The 23551-nt window shown below is 32.1% G+C and overlaps 2 protein-coding genes across 8 annotated transcripts in view; one reads left to right on the forward strand and one right to left on the reverse strand.

Annotated features, from left to right (window-relative positions):
- The window catches only part of LOC143242211 (uncharacterized), a 558288-nt gene that overhangs the window by 364799 nt on the left and 169938 nt on the right, over window positions 1-23551 (forward strand). The gene's annotated exons all lie outside the window — the stretch shown is intronic.
- The window catches only part of LOC143242159 (uncharacterized), a 57064-nt gene continuing 39037 nt past the window's right edge, over window positions 5525-23551 (reverse strand). For 3 of the 7 annotated variants that reach the window (XM_076485474.1, XM_076485472.1, XM_076485473.1), the window contains 5 exons: window positions 17206-17268; window positions 16861-17023; window positions 15798-15915; window positions 14941-15373; window positions 11012-13286 (listed from right to left, as the gene is read on the reverse strand). In XM_076485474.1, the coding sequence (XP_076341589.1) occupies window positions 13011-13286; window positions 14941-15373; window positions 15798-15915; window positions 16861-17023; window positions 17206-17220 (1005 nt within the window). In that variant the 5' untranslated portion in view covers window positions 17221-17268 and the 3' untranslated portion in view covers window positions 11012-13010. Of the gene's footprint in view, window positions 8365-11011; window positions 13287-14940; window positions 15374-15797; window positions 15916-16860; window positions 17024-17205; window positions 17269-18632; window positions 18765-23551 lie in introns of those variants that run through there. The other 4 variants (XR_013022487.1, XR_013022488.1, XR_013022486.1 and 1 more) reach the window with 4 other exon arrangements.

A 23551-nucleotide genomic window follows, 5' to 3' on the forward strand; every position in this document is an offset into this window, starting at 1 on the left:
GAAGAGGAAACCAGGTCTATTATCAAAAATCAAGTTTGTTAAATAGGTCATGAACAGACATGGTAAGACTCCAAATCAGATTTTTAACATAAAATAGTTAGTATTCTGTATTTTTCCTAAAATTTAAATAATTATAAACTGTCTTAAAAACGAGATTGGGAAATTTACTTTTTTACTTAAATGGTTTCTGAGAGTAATAAAAACCACCAATGATGGAACAAAATATAATTGTTAATATTGAGTTAATAGTGAAAAGAGTGATATAAATATTTAATCTGTAAAACGAAGGTATTATGGGTAACATTTCAGATACAAATTCTACAAACATTTATAATACTTAAAAATGGGTTATCTGCGCTTTACCCACTACAGCTATTGTACGAACTTTATTGTTCAAGCATTCCTTTTTTCCTTAGCTGAATGGTTAAACCTAATAAAGGGAAATTTGAAAACGCTAAGAAAACACGTCATTGTTTCAAAACATTTAAATTATCTATAATTTAAAAGCGAACTATATAATAAACGTGTAGATATATTTTACTTTCCCCTAAAATAAACTATATTTACTTTATTGTCTAGTAAAAATCTGCTAAACAGAATAATCAATTTAAAAATAACACTAGATAAGTTCTAAATTTTTATAACTACATCGTATTGACTCAGATAATATTTTAATTAACCTTTGCCTTTTTTTTTTATTTTGAAGAACGGTTAACTGGTCTCTGACAGTCAATCGCGTTATATAGTTCCAGAAGTTAGATACAGGTTATTACGGGAGAAAAAATGTTCTGTTTAAAGAGTAAATAAATCCAAAATAATGAATAATATATATTTTTATATACCCCCTGTCAGTACAGCGGTGTGTCTACGGATTTTCAACGCTAAAATCACGGGTTCCATTCCCCTCAGTGGGCTCAGAAGATACCCCGATGTGGCTTTGCTATAAGAAAACACACATACATTTTTATATATTGTTTTCAAGTTCATATGACATGTTGTGTTACAGTCTACAGAGGATATAATTCTTTTCGTAATTCATGACTTGCGCATGTTTTATTGACATCAATGCTATATAAATTCCAACGTTAAGCATCCCCTATGCAACACTATTTTAGTACTTGCTGATTGAGTGATAGGCAAAACTCTGGTGAGAGTTGTTAGAACTGGTGATTTCTTCAGGCACTTTGCAGCTTCCTTTTGATAAAAACAAGAAACTGCTTACCATTGGAGTTTCTGATCGTGGCACGCGCTGTGAAAAGTTCAAACTGTTTTCGGGAAGATGTCCTGATTTCTACTACTCGTGAACCATCCTCATTAATCTTAACCAGCTGACCCCACACGTCATCAGTGAGGGGCAGAGTGTCCATGATATTATACCCTGACTTGAGGTGACTGGATTGTAGTTTAATACTTCACGTGGAAACAAGAACAAAAATGTGAATGTTGTGAATGTAGATATTATTGTTTCTCTTTTGTATTAGCATGGATTAAAAAGTTGAAATTTCCAGTTAATATCATGCTGCACGGATGATAGCGACAAACATAAAATCACAACACTGTTGTTGTTGAAAGAAATTCCACGAAGCTAAATGATATACTAGCTCCATACATGTTAAACTTTGGAATGAAATGGACATTTCGAACGTTAAATTCGAAATTACTGATTATCCAAAGTCACAATAAATGATAAAAAATGTTCCATTGTTTATATATTTGAAAAATATACTACTTTAAATAATATCTTTAATAATATTAAACTTTAACATTAATTTCGGCTTACTATCTTCTACTGAGACAGGCCACCAGTAGTTTGTAGTAAGCGTGCATGGTTGTGGATCATAATGTTCGAATTTAAGCTGTGCTCAGGTTCTAAGAATGACAATCAGTCGTGTTATTCGGTTATAGGAGGTAGTTAAAGGTTATTATGACAGTAAGTGCTACCGAGTAGCTAGTAAGTTGTTTAAAATTAGGAACGGCTGACTACTGGTCTCTGATTTGCCGTTTATCCCGAGTGAGCGTACAATACCCATCAGGTTGAAATATTGGTATCAATCTACTAAGAGACTTTTCAAGAGTGTTTGAAAACTTAAAAATTCTTAGCCCTTAGACGGAGAAACAATATTTATGTGTGAATGTACGACAGCCTGAAAAAAAACAAAAACTAATTGTATTAAATATATGTTAAAAGTGTGAGTTAATCTAGGTAGTCTCATTAAGAATGTTGTCTCAGATGATTGGATCTCTGTAAACGACCATCTAAATAATAGTGGAAGCACTTTGTGGATAAGATAATGACTACTGTTTTACTATTTTCAAAATTAAGAATACACCATCTTTCAAAACCTGTCATTCATGTAACGTTTTTCAAATACAAAATCCCAAATATAAAGAAAAACTTCTAGGTGGCACATACTTGTTTTTTACTGATAGTGCTAGAACTCAGGATTCAATCCCAACTGTGGACTCAATGCATATACTTTACTGCGTAGCTTTACTTTAAAGTTTTAAAAAATATCACTGAAAGATGATTAACAGAAATAGGTACATTATCTTGTAATCTAAAAACGTCAAGTTATTTATCGTTAATATAAATAGTATGCGAGAATCATACTCAATATAAAACTTGTGTTTATTTGTTCTAGAGAGGAACCACATTGGGGTATTGATGTTATTTATGGATATATCTATTTTAATTGTAAGAAAGATTACAAACCCTCCCAAATTTCCTATCTATCAACACAATACAGAAACAGGACATACGATTTCTTTCCCCCCACTTTAAAATTCTTTCAACAACCGAACAAGATACTGAACTTATAATAAAAGAAATGTTATACATTAAAAAACAACTATTATTCCGTCCCTGAATAACATACAGTCTTGTATGGATTTAAACCTATTTTAACTGTGCAACTTGTGCCTGAGTTTTCATTTTCTCGTTTTGTATTTGTTTATTTCTTATTTATATATTTTTGTTGTAATCATATATATCAACCTTGTCCATAGTTCAAAGCGTCTGAAAGTGCCTTATCCACCTGGACGTGCCGAGCCATGTTGTTTTAAGATTATTATCTTTCCGTTTTGCTGGAAAAATCTTACTTCAAACTAAAGAAAGTAGATACAGATATATCTTCTATCAGTTTTCAAAACAAAAATGTTATTCCTAAGTCCTTTAATTTAAAACTATTATGTTACAGCTTACAATCAATGTCAAAAATACCTGCTGGAAAAACTCCAGTGAAAAAAAAAAAAACACCAGCATAAAAGTCATCTCACGGCAAAGTTCAACAGAAGTGAGACTGATTTTAAGAACAGTGTTACATTGTTAGTTTTTATACATTTAGTGTTTAATTTTTAGATGTAAAAACGGAAAACTGCTCGTCACGTACATTTACAAAATACATAAATTATTAAGCTCTGTAAAGTTACTAACAGCAAAAATATACTGACGTAAATCTTTAACTTTAAGGCCTCCTTAGGGACTTAAAAACAAAGAACAACAAAATAAAACTTTACAAACAGTGCGTGCACCACCAGGTATAATATACGGCCTTCCTAAGATTTATAAACAGAATCATCCATTGCGCCCGACTAGGCATGGACAGCTGGTTCGGGTGTTTGACTCGTAATGTAAGGATCGCGAGTTCGAATCCCCGTTACATCAAACATGTTCGTCCTTTCTGTTATGGGGGCGTTATAAAGTTATGGTCAATCCCACAATTCGTTGGTAAAAGAGTAGCCCAAGAGTTGGCGGTGGGTAGTGATGGCTAACTGCCTTCCCTCTAGTCTTACATTACTAAATTATGGATGGCTAAAGCAGATAATCTTCATGTATCTTTGTACGAAATTCAAAACAAACAAACCAGTACGCCCTATATCTTCTGCAAGCAGAATGCACAGTTATAAAACAACCAAATTCCTTATACCTTGGCCCGGCATGGCCAAGCGCGTAAGGCGCGCGACTTGTAATCCGAGGGTCGCGGGTGCGTGCCCGCGTCACGCTAAACGTGACGGTGAATCCCACTTTTCGTTGGTAAAAGAGTAGCCCAAGAGTTGGCGGTGGGTGGTGATGACTAGCGCCCTCCCAGCCGTGGGGGCGTTATAATGTGACGGTGAATCCCACTTTTCGTTGGTAAAAGAGTAGCCCAAGAGTTGGCGGTGGGTGGTGATGACTAGCTGCCTTCCCTCTGGTCTTACACTGCTAAATTAGGGACGGCTAGCACAGATAGCCCTCGAGTAGCTTTGTGCGAAATTCTAAAACAAACAAACAAACAAACCTTATACCTATTCTTAATCCATTAACATTTAATGAATTTATTGTTATTGGTTCATTTTCATTTGTTAAAGAGTTAAAAGATCTACGCCCTCGTAATGAATGTTTATTGGGTCCTTTTGATGCAAGTTATTTATTCATAAACATTCCTTCGGATTAAACCGTTGACATTTGCTGTCCTCTTTCAATAGGAGTCTCTTGTTCATGGCTTAATTAAATAACAACTTAGATCTTTAATTATTCGTTCTTTAAATAACAACCGTTTTGTATTTAATGGACAAATTTAAAGTTTGTCGAGATTATGGGAAGATTACGATGAAAAGTTATATTACCGTAATTTATTGACATAATTGTTTTAGGCCTTTTTACTTGAACTCAAGTCAGCAACTGCTTACAAAATCTAAGGATATTTTTACCGGCTAATTCCTCCTAAAGAATTATGTAAAATATAAATCAATTTGGTTTACCTTCTTTATTAAGAGCTCTGGATCAGATTTGTCTGTTTTTGTTTACTTCCACTTAATTTAATATCGACAGTTTCTTGTGCTAACACTTTTGAGTTCAATCTATGTTCACTATTCGAATTAATGTTCTTTTCCGAATTTTGGGCTCGGCTTGGCCAAGCGTGTTAAGATGTGCGACTCGTAATCTGAGGGTCGCGGGTTCGCATCCCCGTCGCGCCAAACATGCTCGCCCTTTTATCCGTGGGGGCGTTATAATGTGACGGTCAATTTGTTGGTAAAAGAGTAGCCCAAAAGTTGGCGGTGTGTGGTGATGACTAGCTGCCTTCCCTCTAGTCTTACACTGCTAAATTAGGGACGGTTAGCACAGATAGCCCTCGAGTAGCTATGTGCGAAATTCAAAAGCAAAAACAAACTTTCCGAATTTCCGTTACGTTGCTATGATACAGTGACGCTTAACAATAGTTCTTGGACGTTGGACGTGCAGTGGTTGTTAAACTAGAGGTTCAGGTTTTTGTAAGAAGTTTAAAATAACCTTAATTTATGACATTAAAATGTTTTTATTATTAATTTCATTGATATATAAATCTTATTTTATTCTTTTAAAAAGTTGTATTTCTTTTTTATTACTTGGCGATGCTCCGATCAACCGTTCTTTTTCAAGACAAAAACAAGCCTATCATTAGACAAACCCTTAAGAACGTTTTGAATTGCAACAATACGCGAAGATGGAATGTAACGGAGATAATGCAAATAGAATTAAACAATTCCATAGTTTTCGGTTAATTTTAATTTTATTTCGGATATATTTCTGATGTATTTGCATGTTTCGTACAACTGTCTCAACTGACCAGAAGTTTGGATTTGAGCCTGGAAATTAATTACATGTTGGTATGTATTACATTTATGCTATTTGGCAATATGATTGATGCACACAATTTCCTTTTTTGTTTACATAAATACATTTTAATACAAAAACATAACATCAATTTTATTTATAATAACAGTTATTACTAATAGTTATTACAAATGATGGTTTATATACAACAGTTTTACAAACTTACAAACAATACTGAATCTTGTACCTGGCTTAGAACTGAATCTTTTATAGGCTAAGTCCATGCCGAACAAATTAATTCTAAGTTGTGTTGCTGCACCTCGCTTGCTCTAACGCCGTCTTTCTTGGCTGGCCCCACACCCCTTACTTTATGGGTGAAGATGTCACAGTAAGAATAATAACGTCCGAAAATATTCTCTGAAGTTGAATGATTTGTAATGTTCAAAATCAATAAACGCTTCTGGTTCATTTCTGTTGTTTCCGATTAATAAACGTTACTCACAGTTATAGCTTCCTAGGCCTATAGCACACTGACTGGTTACTGTCTCTCAGCTCTGTATAAGAATTAGGGAAGAGTGTACAGGATGTTCGGAAAGTCACTGTGCAGTTTTGTAATCATATTTTATTCAGTCTATTTCAAGCCAGCACCTGATAGCGGTGTTTAGGAACGAAGTAAGAAGGATCCAGGCCTGCATTGATGCCAACGGGGGGTCACTTTCAACATTGTTTATAATTGTCATTGATATTTACCTCCTGTATTCTATATTGAAACATGTCTGTTAATAAATGTATAAGTGAACAGTGACGTTTCAAACACCCTGTAGTTATTTTGACACTGTTCTCGCGCGCTTTTTTCAACTAGATATTGATGCTTTTCACTTTCAACAATTTTTAACAAATTTCAAACAACAAGCAGGACTTGCACACAATACGTAGTCAACAATATACGTCACATGGAAAAAAGAGAACTATATAGAAACAAACGCAGGTATTAAAATAAATGTACAGCGGAAAATTCGTTACAGTACACATACAGATTCTTCTTCCAAAGGTGAAATTTAAAGGAGAACTAATGACGTTGAGGCATAATGTTTCCCTTGATTGACCTAAGCACTGCTGTTGGTTGCAGTTTCGCCTGTTGAAGGCTCATCAGCGCAGCTTGAGCTGGCTAATCAAATAAATATAATTAGACTTCTTATCACCGTGATTTGTATACAACATTAACGGAAGGGGGGTTAAGTCGTCTTCAATCACCAATAAAGTAACCTAAAATAGTTTAAGTATTTGAATGATGTTAGAGGTCGTGCCTAAATCACTATTCCACATTATATATTGGACCAAGTATTTATTACTTTGTTAATGTGATTTATCTCAAAACAAATATTTATTTATTTATGACATTCGTATTTTTTTATGTATATACATATATAACTATAATTCTCAAACATATGGTTTCAGTTGTTTGTAAACATTGTTATACACGGTTATTTATTTTACGTGAAATATTAGATTTGAAACTTTTTTCGTTTACGAATTTAATATTCAGTTAGAGATACGAAAAGGTCTTTGTTTGAAATGTTGTATCTACAGCATAGCGTATTTTATATTTATCTGTGCTTAACAACTTATTATCCGTGATTAATATGTTATCAATTATTGTAAACAATAAGACAGTGAATTAATATTTTACGTCGTGTTCGTCTCCCAGAAACTGTCAAAGAATGATTACACATACTCTTGTAACACATATTAGTATTAAACCTGTTACATTTTGAAAACACTCTTTCCTTCCTGATATTTGACTTTCCTTGATCATTAATATAATTTACTATTTCTATTTTACTTTTTTCTATAATATTTTCATTTTCTGCCTCGTTCAACTATTTTATTTTATTTCGTTTTGATTTCCTGTCACTGTTTCTTAACTCCAATAAGCCACCAAGTAACTCAGCAGCATGTTTTCGGACTTACAACACTTAATATTAGGTTGATGGACACAGCACAGATAGCCCACTCTGTGGCTTTATGTGAAACTACAAACCAACAAACAACTCCAGTAATACTCATAAGGTCATCTCAAAGGTTAAAGATTAATTAATATTATATTTTAATTTCACCAAAATAATCCCAATTCTGAACTTCATTAACATATTATATCTTTAGTTGCCTTCTTTTATTACCTGTTAAAATTATGTCACGTTCGGTTTATTTACGGATGAAAAATCTCAATTTATTTCTGCCTTTGTCTGCTACAGATTTGTTAATCTTGAAATTTAGTTTCACATTTACTGTCCATTAATTTTGAAAGTTAAGAAGTTGATATAAGCTTCCTGTATCATACTTTATGTAATGTTCAAATATAATTAGACTGATATGAAATTCTGTGTAATAGTATTTTGCGCTTATAAAGTACCTTTTATCTTTATCCTTTGATACCATTCTGCCTGACGTCCATACCAAGTCAAACATATTCTTGTTTATTACGTAAAGAAGTAAAAAAAAACTTCTCAAACTATCAAAAGTTGTTAACTTTTCGAAACTGTTAATGCGGTCGTGTGGCTTTATACATCAGGGAATCTAGGAGGTTACGTGAGTCATGGTTTCAAAAAACTGTTACCAGATGGCAGTATCAGTAGGAGCAATTCGTGATGACGAGTAACCTACTTGAAGTAAAAATGTATCTCAGGACGCTGCTCCTCGCCAGTACAGTGGTATGTCTACGGATTTACAATGCTAAAATCAGAGATTTGACTCCCCTTGGTGGGCTCAGCAGATAGCCCGATGTGGATTTGCTATAAGAAAAACAAACAAACAAATCTCAGGACAGTTGGTGTGGGTATTAACACTTTTGCCAATAAAGTAACGAACAACGTTTCGACCTTAGGTCATTTTCAGATTAAGAAAGATACAATATTTGTAGGAGTTGTATTACTAGGAGCGTTTTGATAGGGGGGCGTGTCAGCGACAATCCTCTCACAGACCCAAACCACACTATTCTCTCACAGTTCTCAGGTGATGTTGCAATCTGGAATAGTGTCGAAAAAACCAATAACAGCAACAAACAACCACTGCTAAACAATATAAAATTTTCACTGTACTGAGTGGATAATTAAAATAAGTGCGCACAAAATACAAGCCATATTATTTGCGAAATCGTAGAAAAGGTTTGGCTTGTTTTAAATTTCGCGCAAAGCTACACGAGGGCTATTTGCGCTAGCCGTCCTTAATTGTGTAGTGTAATACCAGATAAATGGCAGTTAGTCGTCACCACCCATCGCCAACTCTTGGGCTACTCTTTTACCAACGAATAGTGCGATTAACCATCACATTATAACGCCCTCATGGGTGAAAGGACAAGCATGTTTGGTAGAACATAAAGCAAATTAATATTACAGTTATATCTAGACATGACTCTTACAGGTAACAATATCAGCAAAATTCTTAAGGATTACTTTGACTCAAACTGCATACAACACATTAATAGCATAAAACCCAGAATTTTGAAAATAGCGAGTTACTTTAAGAATGTGAATGATAAAAAGAAGATTCAACAGAAAACATATTAAAACTTTACAGAACACACATCAGACCAGTCGTAGAATATGTTTGTATAACATGGATAAATGTATCAAAAACACTCATCAACAAACAACATATACAACATTGTATTTTAACGCAAGCATATACAGTTCCACGATCAACAAACTAAATATTTCTACACAACTGTTCAAACATGCTAATTCTATAAAACAGATAAAATAACAGTTCCAGAGAGGGAGGAAGAGGTATACAGTAAACCTGTCCCTTTCTGGTCCGAAACATGGACTAAATCCAGATGAAGAATAATAATTTGCTAGTGGATGTATAGTTCTAATAAGTGGCACCAGAGGATAGTGTGTTATCTACGTCTTCCTGAAAGAACTTTTTCGTGTCGCCATACACATAAAATGTCCAAACTCAAAAAATGTATCACTAACTGTAACGTATTAATGTGTTGTGTTATTGTTATTAAACAGAAAACTACCCAAACAGATACCTATACCCTTCTCACCGAAAGTAACGAAACCCTATTTGTAGCGTTATTAGCCCTTTGTCTTATCGCTGAGCCAAGTAATGTAGTACAGTTGTATTCACCTGTTTCTAGACGATCGTATATGAAAGTATATATTCATACATTTAATGTTCTCAGATTTATATGATATAAATATATAACTAGAGCTTGACGGTCAAGTCTTTGTGTATAAAGTCAGTATGTTACACATATTGGTCAATTGCTTTTGCAATGTTTAGGAAGATTATGTAACAAACATTATCTACTTCTGCAATGTGATACGAAAAGTGATTTTGACTTTGTAAGCACATTTACCCTTTATTAATATTTTTATGAAGCTTGAATTAATATATACATTTGTTATTTTTGTGTTGGAATTAAACTCACTATCCACTAGTTCTAATGAAATGGAGAAGCTAGAGAGACAGACTGTTTACAGTTTAGATTTCACTACATTCACTCTCAGCTATTAACATATAAGTAAACTTACAAGCTAAAGAAAGACACAATAACAAGCTATTTGATTATGTAGGGTGAAGGGGAAATCTTTTCATATAATTAAATTCTTTTTACATGTTTACAGATTATTTTATAATAGACATTTTGGGGGTATATATCAAGGGTCAAGTGTTCTCGTTCTAATGAAGATCAGTCTAGCCGTTTTTCTGTTATTTGTTCTTTTCACAGACACGATCAAAAGTACGTGGAAAGGTTCATTTGGTTTAAGTTTGTATTGCTCGAATTGGGATAAAGGATTTGCATAATTAAATAATCATCATTGTTCAATCTATTGTATTGTACATTACTCTAACATTTCTACAGAAGGTCAATCTATAGATTTCAACAGGTTTTTTCAAATCGGTAAGCTGTTATAACAGGTAAAAATTATAGATAAAACTCCAACTCTATCATCTCAGGTGTTATCAATACAGATATTATTTCAAAATCTTGAGAAAAAAACAATAAAAACAACGTTTTTCCAGAGAATTATTGGTGTGGAGAGATTAAGTATGAAGGCTGTAAAATGTACATTCATAGAACTAAATCATTTGAATTTTCTTCAGTTTAGGGATGTTACAGATATTTCACAAAAATATGGTTTTGACACTAATAAAGGAAGATATGAAATTTATTACTAAGTGGTCCATAATTTTGACGGTAAGAAAACAATTTTTTAAATGGTATAAAACTTATCTGTTTGACGTTAAACGCAAAACTACACTAAGACAAGTATCATTGCCAGTGAAGATAAAATACTTCAAGTTAGGGAATGACATTAACAACCTCAGTTTTATTACTGCAGCTTTAGCTGTGTTCTGACAGACTAAAATTATAGAATGAATATTTCACATATTTGTTACACAGAAGAACCATAGATAATTGCCAGGGACACGTACCAAACATCAGACTTTATTCATAAGACACATTGCCAACAGTACTTCGAAATAAATTTCTGGAATGACATCGATAGTAACGGGAGGAAAGTTACATCTTAGTTTTACAGAAACAGATGTACAGGAAATATTTTGATATCTAACATCAAATATTAAGATATTTTGTTATTGAGTTTTTATACAGTTTTAAAACATATGTACATAACCAACCGATAACTGAAAGTTTTTACTCACATATGCCGTTCTGATATCGACATATTCCGATGGTACTTTATCTAATTCAAGGACAAGATGTTTTTCAACGCATGATAATTCCCTCTTATATCCACCAACACTGTTCTCACGTGTACGGTTATACATACGAGTAACTCTAGCCCTTCATTATACACCACTCTGATCCATCTCTAGGATAGTTTCTCGTAGGTTTTACGGATGAACTTGATAAAGATCGCATCTCATCGTGGGTCGATGGTGGACTGAGAAACTGCGCATATCAAAGTATTAAATAGAGAAACCTAAACTTTTCATCAGTGAAGTATATGGTCCTGAATATGTTTTATATTGAAGAACAATCTACAATTCCTTCAAATTCATCCCTTAAACAGCAGCCATCATCAACTGATCCTGCTTTCTAGAACATTCCCACTGTTTAAGAGTTAAATAGAATATATTGAAACTTTAAAGACACTCCTAATAATCATTCGAGAATAAAACTATATCTGCTGTATAATTTACATCAAATGTCATATCCTTCATGTCTATAACATGCTACTTTATGATTACTATATGACAGCATCTTTTAAAAGTAAAATGAGACTTGCGAGCTGAAAAGTGATGCATAAACAGGACCTAAAATTATTCAAATATAAAATGTTCTTTTTCTGTTTTACAGGTCCAACAGGATCTGTACAAGGTGATAATAATTTTTCCTAGTTACTGAATTACAATTAAAGGTTCTTTTCAGGACCATCGAATCTTTAAAAAAAGATGTTGCGATTACACATTTTATGTTTTATATCTGTGATCGACTTAGTTTTCAAGTTAAATTGATGTACATATATGAATCGTGATAAATTCAGCATTTTTAACATAAAAAGAAATACAGTATTTATTCTAATATATCAAACAAAATAGATGTGTGAGCTATCTAATTTCTATAAACACTTAACTTTCGTTAAAAGTAAAGGCAGAGGAGCTGCATAGTAACGCTATTAATAAAAGTGATGTCAAAACTGCCAAGATAATCATTGAAATTAATAAAGATGACATTCTTAATTATAAACACAATTTGAATATTATGCCATAATTTTCTATGGTTTACCTTATATTTACAAAGAAGGAGTTTCATTACGACCTATTGTTTTCGACAATTGAGTTTCCAGCCATACTTTACTGGGCTGTAGTTTTAAAATGTTCACTATCATTGAATTTATATAAATAAATGTCAGTATGTGTCTGTTTCTTAAACGTCTCCACGTTTTTTGTTCAATTAACACAAAATTTAACACGGTGATATAGCTCTATTTGTTATTCGTCTACAAACCATTAACTAGATAATCAGACCAACGTCTTGCAATTCCATCTTTCACAAATGCTAAGAGTTATCTTTAGTGTTTTTGGACAGTGTTTTCTGTGTATTATTATTCTCTGTTCTTAGTTGTATTATTTAATTACATAAAAACATTATTGATTGTATCAATACCTTTAGTACATTAGAAAGTGAGCTTAAGTTTCATGACAGTTTACAGCAAAAAAGAGAATACCCAGGAGAATATTATATTCTTTATTTTTCATATGTGTGTTTCATTTATTATTTATATCACTGAGTAAAATGTAAAAAATAGTAACTTATGAGATAAGGTAAAGTAATTCTTTTTAATATGGTATGCTTGTATGCAGCCCATGGGTTATTTAATTTTTGGGTTTTGGTTTCAGTTTCGGAGCTCTTGTAAAAACAATCTTGAAAGGGATGTCAACATATTTAACATGATTATCATTTTTTAGTTTCATGTCCAATAAGATTATGTTCGCTTCGGCAACACCACATGGGTGTTGGTTTCGCAGCTCTACCAATAACAAATTTGTTTCGGTTTTCAGTATTTTCAATAACAATAAAAACGTTTCTCTGATGATGTTCTGGTTTACTGCCAAGTCTTACAGTAATAATTTTATCAACATTGTGAAAACGTCTAGTGGAGGGAGGCCTGATGTTGTTTGACACCTCCCTCTGGATACATTCATCGTCTTTCACTTCTTTTGGTGTTTCTGCCTGAAGATGTAAATCATAATTAGTGAGGCAACAACACTCATCAATCGAAAAAAATGTTTTAATAACAATAATCAGTTAATAAACATTTTAAAAATATATAATTTATTCTTTATGTAACAATCATTTTACTATAATATGAGTAAAACCAAATAAATGTTTATATGAAAATTGTAAATTATGAAATTGGTTTCAGGTATCTGATAAACGTTTTCTCAAAACTATAAAATATATCTCAAGCATTGTCCCAAATAGTGAGGAAGGTAATATAGAGCAGACAATAGCTTTAAATAATGTTTTACATTTATATTGTTTGTTCACAAATACTAACTTGCTAAAACAAGATAAAACTACTGTTATAAACAAATGTTAGTTATTTTCCTCATTTCATTGTTATATAAATTAAACATGAAAAGTTATGCAATCTGAACTACAAATGACTATAAAGAGGAAGAGTTTTCAAACTGTCTTATCATAGTTGTAACACTGTAGTAAATCACACAGTTTATAGTACTTTAAAATATTCAATAATCTTAGTAAAGTCCAAAAGAAGACATCTGGATATTTCACTAAATGTCTGTCAGACCAATGAAAGTTGGCTGACTATAAAAAACAAACACTGATGTAAAATGTCTCAAAGTGTTATTAACATGATATGGTGGAATCACTTGTAACAAAATGGTACAAATACACTGGTACTAAATTAAGAACAATAAAATCCACATTTTAAGTAAGTTACCGTGATCTAACGATTCGCAGCAATTATGTGATAACTGTTAAAAACAGAATCAGATGTTCGTAGTTACAACAGAACTTCATTTCAGTGTATGTACGGTTAAAACACAAGAAATTTGACAATATTAACAAACAAAAGATATATTATAGTTATAGTAAGACACAACTCACTTTAATATCAGTAGTGGAAGTATGTGTGGAAATGAAAGATCATGAACGGACATTCTGACCTTTATGTTTTCAGATGTCATTAATGCTATACATAATAGCAATGGAAGTACCTTTACACTATCATGTATGTTTACGTTTGGTTCTGGCTTTAGCTAAATGGATGATAATTATCTTCCCACATGTAATAATATTGAAGAAGAGGTGATTGACCAGTTTAACTAGGGTACAGACTTATCAGACCTCAATAGTATCGAACATGTATAGGTCTCTTTTGGAAGAAGAATTACATGTATTCAAATGACTCTGAATGCATGTTTTTCTGTGGATGTCTTTACAACACTCATTGTAAGCATGCAACATCGATATGATATTGATCACACAGTTTGACATAGTATACATTACATTAAAGTGAAATGTTTTTAACTACACCAAATATTAATCATAAACGTAATATGAATGAGAAATTAATTCAATTTTGAACCAGATACAGATATTCACAGAAATTAAATATGAAAATGGTTGAAATTATTTTATAACAGTAATTTTGCATTAACATTAATAATGTACTATTAATTCCATTGTATTTTAGTTACTTCTTGCAATATATATATATATATATATATGTAAGTAAAAATAAACTTGTACGAAGTGAAAGCTTAATATAATGAGCAGATCCTTGTTATTAATGGTAATATACTTATGCTGTATAATACTGACTACTATAAAGTAAAAGAACTTTAAACATACGAACCGTTGTTAGTGAATCAGATTTTAATGTCTCTTCAGGTTTGTCATCATTCACGATTGTCTTGACGCGTGTCTTTAATTTAGTTTTATCAGGACCTGAAGCAGGTTTGCTCACATTTTCTGTTCTTTCTGTTTTCTTTTCTACTGAGTGATTTTCATTTATTGTCTGCAAGATGGTTGGTTCTGTTTGATTTTCCTTTAACACCATATTAATTTCTCTTTTATTAAACTTATTTGTCGGGGCCTTCTCACACTCAGGGATCATTGAAACAGCTTCCAAAATGTCTAATTCCCTGGGGGTGATCTTTTCAGTAACAAGCTCTTGGTCTTCTAGCTTTGTAAAGGCAAAAACACCACAAGATCCGAGGACGCAGTTTTTAAGGGCATTCCATTTGCCCCGGGCTTTTTCATTCACGTTGCAGAAGCAACAAAGAACGCTAAACAATAATGAAATAATAATAAATAAAAACGCGATTTATTTATTTCAGTTTTCTATATAAACAATACCATTAAAGATTAACTCTAAATAGCTGTGTTTTTTGTTGGTTTTTTTCGTTAACAAACAGATCTACAAAAACACTTGATAAATCATCATACAGAAGTTTGGTGAGAAGTGTTAACTATAATTGAAAAGTTTTTTTACCTCATTTGTAAGGTTAATTAAAGATATTCAGCTTTACTAGGTTCATATTAGTATTTTCACAAATTAACTACCAAAGGGGCACTGAACATACTTGACATTTTCAAATATCTAACCCTACAATTCACTTAAAATATAATTGGGTATTGAGGTCAGATGCTCTCTCACCCCTGTTCCACATACTTTAATTATCAAGAACTGGAAGATAACATGTAACTTACCACAAAGCAATAAGACAAATCGAAATTAGTGTTAGCTCTTCCATCCACCAAGGATATCTTACAACTGTAGGTTTGGAAGCCCAGGGGAAAGTAACCTTGAGAACCATTTCAGTTGGATCTTAAGAGAGAGAGTTGTTTTACACATTGTATGGATTACATGAAACAGAAAGAAAACTTCAAATGTAACTTAATAAAAAAGTGTATAATTCTTTAAACTAAAAAATAAACTTGATTTGACATATTAAAAAATTACAATTAAATAAATATGATATTTCTTATATATTTTCATATTAAACATTGATGACAACCTTTACAATTTGACAACTGTATATATACATTTTTCTTTACACTTTAAACGATAATTAGCAAAGAAAAATAACGCCTATTATATGATTTCAGCTCCTTACTAGTAGACAAGTAGTGTAGTTATATAACAGGAAATCAGTTAGGTTTTCCAACATATTTACATTGTTAGACAATATAGCAAGAAACCTACTGGCTTTTCATTCCGAACATACATTATTCAGAACTTATGAGATGGTGTTGAAGTTTTCATAATCCAATATAATTATGATCTTATATTAAAAAATTTGTTTTGCATTTGGACAAATTACTTTCTTTTATACAAAAATGACGTTATGTACATAAAATAAACATGTTAAACATAGATTTGGGACATACACTGTTTTAGTTAAATATCTTTACGTCTTTTTAGTAATAATGTGACGCACACAGATGTGATATTGAGACACCGTTATATATGTTTGTTTTTCAATTTCGCGGATAGCTGAACGAGGGCTTTCAGCGTTAGCCGTTCCTAATTTTGAAATGATATACTGGAGGTAAGACAGCTATTCAATACTATTTGTCGTAAATGTTTGAGCCCATCTTTAAAAACAAGTAGTAGGATTTCCAAGTAAAACCAAAGCTTTTTAATGCATTAAAAACCATGAAAGTTATGAAGAAGTATCGTATTATAACAATCTGCTGGAACAAAAATAAACATTTTTAAAACATTAAGGAAACAATAAAAGAAAACTTTAAAACCCTTTTGTTCCATTACTTCTACAAAGATCTTTATTATCAGCTCCTTCTTCATCAGTAATTTCGTCATCAGGACAAGCTACACAGGCGTCAGCAGCAAAAAGATGCCATGTAAGTCCCTCCTGGACACGGCAGGCAGTGAGTTTGGAATCCATTGTCATAGTGACCAGGAGGACATGGATCTAAAAGCGTTAAAAGTACAAAGCTAAACATTTATTTACCCAGTGTTAATTTTATTGTTCTAACAACGTCTTTAGTATCAAAAAACGTATGTGTTGAACTAAAATTCCATATTTTAAAAGTCTTTCATCTATTTGTGTTTAATGTGAACAGTTTAAAGTAATTGAGTATCACATATACTTACAACACCTGTTAACATCTCTTTGGTATCCACGAGTACAGTTGAGATTCTCGGCTGGAATATACACTGGAGAAAACAACAGAGTTAATATTTTTATTAGCACGTTTTGTGTCACCGTTTGAATTTTAAGGTTTTTCACAATGAGCACGACGCACTAGTTATAATATTAAAAATAAATAATGTTGTAAAATAACAACATTAATGTTACTTTTCGTGAGAAAAATAAAACGTGTCAAAACAGTTTCTTAACAGTAGACTTTTGTTTCTTCATGTACTTCCTAATGGAGTTAACTAATGAAACTAATCACACAAACTTGGAAGTTTATGAAATTACACACGATCTTTTTTTTATGTTATATCTATAGGTACATTTGATTTCCGTTGGTGTTTCCCTTGCAAAATTCTTATTTGTCACAGTTAAACGTTAAACTGTTGTCACTGTTTATGTTAATATCAGGTATGAAAATACAGGTTCTTTTGGGAATATCACGTTCGTAAAATGTATCAGTGTATGATTGTGTCTTGCAAACAACAAAATATCAAATAATATCCTTATAATGCAGAAGTTGGATGAAATGCATTCCGAGAAAATTTTTCATTTAAAGTTAATATAAAAGTAAATACTTAATTTTTTGCGGATTTATCAAGATAAATAATATAGCGATCTAACACCTTTCACTGTAAATTTATAGTATTGTTTATTCAAAATACGTTCTCAAAAAACTTCGTAGATATGATTTGTATCTTTAGAGTACAAAAAATTTTGCTTCAACATTCACAAGTTGAGTTCATTATATCAAAATAACTTTGGAGCCTCATCACTTCTCTCTACAGGCTTACCATAATCCATCTAGTCTCTGATCACATAGAAATCTGTAATTCCGACATCAGTGACGTGACTGGTATGTCTGTGTGTACAATGACATGCATATCTATCTAATTACTCAGCGGTTAGAAGACTGAGATATTTTTTTACGTACCATCGCCTGGGACACTTCAGCGGTTTTTATCTCTGACATTTGTGTTCGTACGACTTGTTGTAGGTCTTTTTCCGAATTGTTCTGGCAAACCAAAATTATTTCTTCGATGCTCTTACGTACAATAAATATCTTTGTTTCGAAAAATTTAAATTCTCATTTGAATATATTTTCATGATATGGGCATATAAAAATTTACATTGGAAAGGTCTGTTACATACCTTTCCCAAAAGCAACCAATTTTCGGTTACATTACACCATTTAAGAAATGTTATATCAGATTGAGTCACATTATATGACAGGTTGCATATTCAAAACTGTTTTGATATGGCTTACTAATCCCTATAAACTATAAAGTATTATTGCTATGAACATCAGTGGCAGCCTCTGACTAATACTGTATGTTTATTATACGAGTACCGATAAGATTACGAGTTCGTCTTCATCACTGACCTGAAATAGGTCTTTTCAAGGCATCTTTAGCATCAACTGATGGAATGTGATACATCTTCCAAGAGTATATTATGGCTGTCAATATCAACATCTGCACCTTGGAGTTGGGTAATATCACCCATTACTGGAGTCCTGATTAGATGGATCAGTATATGGACGAACAAAGATTGTAGTATTGATGGTAACATTTAAAGTAATTATATGTGGATACGTTTACCAATACTTATTCATACCACACTTCAACATCAACATTTCCTCTCATTAAAATTAAGAAAAACTGATTTCATGTTATCTCTGAAGTAATAATTACTTGTAAGTACTTTAAACACAACTGTTATAACCCCTTGCATTCATTTATATTTCTGAGGAACCCACTTGAAGCTAATAAATTTTGTAGACGTTCTACAATGGGTAATTTAAAACTTTTTATTACAGAATTCATATATAGTTCGATGTTTCTAGGTTATAAAGCGATTAGGAAGGAGATTTGAGATAACGGTGATATAGAGAAACCTCAGTCAACAACACGATACTCACCCAGTCAATAACCCCAAATACAATAAACAAAATACTTAAATTCTTGTAAAAAAATAAAGCAAATACAATACTAATGTCATTTATAAAATACTTTATGGCAACTTCCACGTATTTTACGTCAGAGAAACAAGCCCGAAACTCAAAACAACATTCATGTAACACACACACACACACAAAATAGAATTTCACGTTTTTAAATTTAACACTGCAACTCAAATAAATATACTACAGGTAACATTTAAATACTAAACAGAGAATCCAAAATCACTAGACGATAAACCAAATATATCCTTGTAATACAAGAGCAAACACACATTAAACCAATATAAAGAAACACTTTTATATCTACATTAATAAAATTTAATAAATCTTGTTCGATGTATTATAATTTGAAGATGATACTTTTAATTTTCACGATTTTATAATTTACAAAACATTCTGAGAATACAACTAAGAATAATGCAAATAGTATTAATTGGAAATTACACGAAGGTTGTTAAAAACTATCATATGAAAATAAGACAGTTCAATTTTCATTATAATTAAATGATATAAAAGATAACGTATCGTTTTATGAACGAAATCGATAAAAACACAGTTTAATTAACGTAGATGGGAGTATTTTAAAATTCCTAACTGGTGCAGTAACAACAGTTTGATCAGCAGAGACAATTCCATAAAGAAATTATTTACTTTATAGGGGAACAAACGAATAATATGAATTATTTGACTCAACCAACTGAAAACCATGATTAGAAAAATATTCAGATCATTGATAAATATGACGAATATATCAATACATGTCAGAGAAAAACAAAATAAAATATACAAAACAAGAGCTGAAATGTTAGTTTTCATTGACAAAATTCAGAATAATTGAGAGTAGTTAGATTTTACAGTAGAAAACAGTAGATCGGCGTTAGCTATGTATAAGCGCAGTATGTGACCGCAAGTTCAAAGTTAAGTTCTTGCTTTCTACTCTAAGTAAGCTATCAAATCTATTAAACAAAAGATTACCTCACACTTACAGTTTGTGGTCCCTACACATAGTTATCAGATTTTCATTTATTACACGTGGACTGACGTTACTACAGCTACAATTAGATGTACCTTGAAAATGTTTAAATAAATTGAAAAGAAATGCACTTATTGTTGCTGTATTAATATCAGTCCACGTGTAATACATGAAAATCTGATAACTATATGTAGGGACCTTAAACTGTAAGTATGAGGTAATCTTTCACTTTTGTCTGATATATTTGACAGCTAACTTGTAGTAGAAAACAAGAACTTAACTTTCTAATTAACTGCAGAGAATGAAAAGCTTTTCGAATGATCAAGCACACATAGTTTTTCTTATAACAAAACCACATCGGGCTATTTACTGTGTCCACCGAGGGCAATCGAACTCCTGATCTTAGCGTTGTAAATCCATAGACTTACCGCTGTTCCATCGTGAGACTATTTCATTAAAATAATAACTCCATGAACATAGTTATTTAATGTTAAGTGTTAACTGACTTTATCTGTTGTCAGTCCAAAACTGGTTGCTTATCAGTTCGATTATAAGACTATAATCGTAACATTTTTAATTAATGATTAAATGGTACAATAGATTATATTACACGTTTTTAAGCTGTGAGTTTTTGTTTCTATTTTTCTCTGTAAATATGCACTCTACTTAAACTAAAGACATACTTATACGACTTGGATTTAAATGTATTCATAAAGAATGTGAAAAAACAACGTATTTGCGAGTCATTTGAAAACACTGAACCACAAGAATAAGAGAATCAATTTAAAATAAAACACCAGTTTTAATAAATGAAGCTCAATTAAAATTCCTTTTAACCAAAGAAATTATTCAGTCGCATTTATTCCAGTTTAAACATTAAATCATCGGCATGTAATATCATTGCTTCGCCAAATTAAACATTTTCTACCCATCCTGTACATATTTTACATAAAGAAAAAATATTTTTTTTGCTATAGATGAGACCGACTAACGGGTTCTAGCATTAAAGAAATCTCCTAAAACGAGATTTCCGCACACCACTGACTTAAAATCGGTTATGAGCAAATTGAAAAAAATGAGGCAGAAATATTTGCGAGCAAATGTGATGTTAAACATAATTATTAGGCTTCACTAACCTCTGCACTCCCCATCAAAACTTTATACTATTAAAGAAACATCCGTTTATGGTAAGAACGAAAATATCTAATTTGTATACGTAAAAATAAATGTAGAGCTAAATTGTTTACGTTTGTGTGTTTTCTTTTAGCAAAGCCACGTCGGGCTATCTGCTGAGCTCACAGAGGGATTCGAACCTTCGAGTTTAGCGTTGTAAATCCGTAGACTAAGATAGCAAAAAAAAAAAAAGAAGAAAGAATAGAACGGCAGTGGTATCAACAGTTTGAAACTACTATGTAGAAACTAGATAGATTGAAAGTGTAGTGTATCAGTAAGATATCTTTAGAGTTTCAAATTTTTTAACCAAATCTTTGAATTCATCATCATCATCTGCCACTCGATTCCTTCAAGGAACATAGGGCCGCAATCACTGCGGTTTCTGTAACAGGTTGAGTTAAGTGAGTAGGTTGTAAGCCCACTGCACCGATATGTTCCTAATTTAGAAGTGTAAGACTAGAGGGAAGGTAGCTAGTCATCACCACCCATCGCCAACTCTTGGGCTACTCTTTTACCAACGAAAAGTGGGATTGACCGTCACATTATAACGCCACTACGGCTGAAAGTGTGAGCATGTATGGCGCGTCCGGGATGCGACCCCACGACCCTCAGATTACGAGTCGCACGCCTAAACACGCTTGGCCATTCCGGGCCCTGACAGCATATGAATCAAGATTTACATGCATTTATACTAAAGTTATACAAAAATATTTAGAAATACTTTTTCGAGATTTGCGACTTTTATATAAATCCTTTTCACGTATCAGCCCTCAAATATATTCTATCATTATGTTTTCGTTATACACGCTCCCAAGTCACAAAAGCAAAGTTTAAAGAGAAGAATAGGTCTTTTCCATTTACTTTAGGCATAAGCAATTAGGAAAAAACATTTTGTGCCCAGGAACAAGAAAAGGTAAAAATTTTCTTACATAGTGTGATATTACATATACACAGGTAATTATTTTTTTAAATCAATATACATGGTGAGTGAAATATCAAACGAAAAGGTTATGGCTGAAAGACATTTAAAAGCAAGATGGACGATTTCGATTTAGATGTTATTCCTGTTAAGTTAGTGTAGTTTAATAAATGAAAATATGGTCTAAAAAACCATAAATTTACCTCTGACATCATGTTTGTAAACACCTTCACGATTTTTGCATGTGTAAATTCCCGCGTCTTCAAACTAGATGTTGGTTAGCACTAATTTGCCACCCTATTTTATTTGCGTTCTCTCACTATTAATAACTTTTTCTTTGAGATTTGAGTACCAAATAACTGGTTCTTCTCTCGCTTGGTTTGAACATATTAATGTAAGAGTAGAACCACGTTCAATTTCGTAGACGAATGTAAAACCTGAAACAAGCAGGAAACTACCGAAAATATAAAATAATTGAGTGTAATTAGCCATTGAAATCTCTCTGCACTGTACTCTTTGTAAGTCACTTTCTGTATTGTTTCTAAGTGAAATATCAGTGTTACTATGCGCATAATAGTATTCTTGTTTGAATGACGTCATGAACTGAAGTAACATTGAGGTAGAAAAACGTTTTACTAACAATAATGATTGCAAAGTTTATTGCTTTCTGTTGTGTGAAAGACGCTTGAACTGAGAAATTATATTCATGTTTATGTTATGCATAATTTAGATTTAATAAACAATAACAACACTTGCCTAAGAGTTCAACTTGAAATTTAGGTAAAAGCAAATAAAATTTATACGAAATTTTGTTTTGCAATTTCTTCTGACAATACAAATCTTAGTCAGTATTTATGATATAAACCATAATAAGACTGCTTACAGATGTCTCATGATACACATAAATTATAATTGAGTAGTTATAAATCTACAAACACTGTAACAATATTTAAATTAAAAAATCAGTTAAAGAATATTCACATATATAACTTATGTGACAAATACTGCATTCTATGGTGTTATATAGGGATTAATGACTACAATTAGCTGTATTAATATTTTGTTCTTCAAAATTAATAAGATTTCAATAATTTGTTTTTTGAATTTCGCACAAAGCTACTCGAAGGCTATTTGTGCTAGTCGTCCCTAATTTAGCAGTGTAAGACTAGATGGAAGGCAGCTGGTCATTACCACCCACCGCCAACTTTTGGGCTACTCTTACCAACGAATAGTGGGATTGACCGTAACCTTATAACGCCTTCAAGGCTGGGAGAC

This window comes from Tachypleus tridentatus, unplaced genomic scaffold, assembly GCF_004210375.1.
Source record: "Tachypleus tridentatus isolate NWPU-2018 unplaced genomic scaffold, ASM421037v1 Hic_cluster_2, whole genome shotgun sequence".
Taxonomy (NCBI): domain Eukaryota; kingdom Metazoa; phylum Arthropoda; class Merostomata; order Xiphosura; family Limulidae; genus Tachypleus; species Tachypleus tridentatus.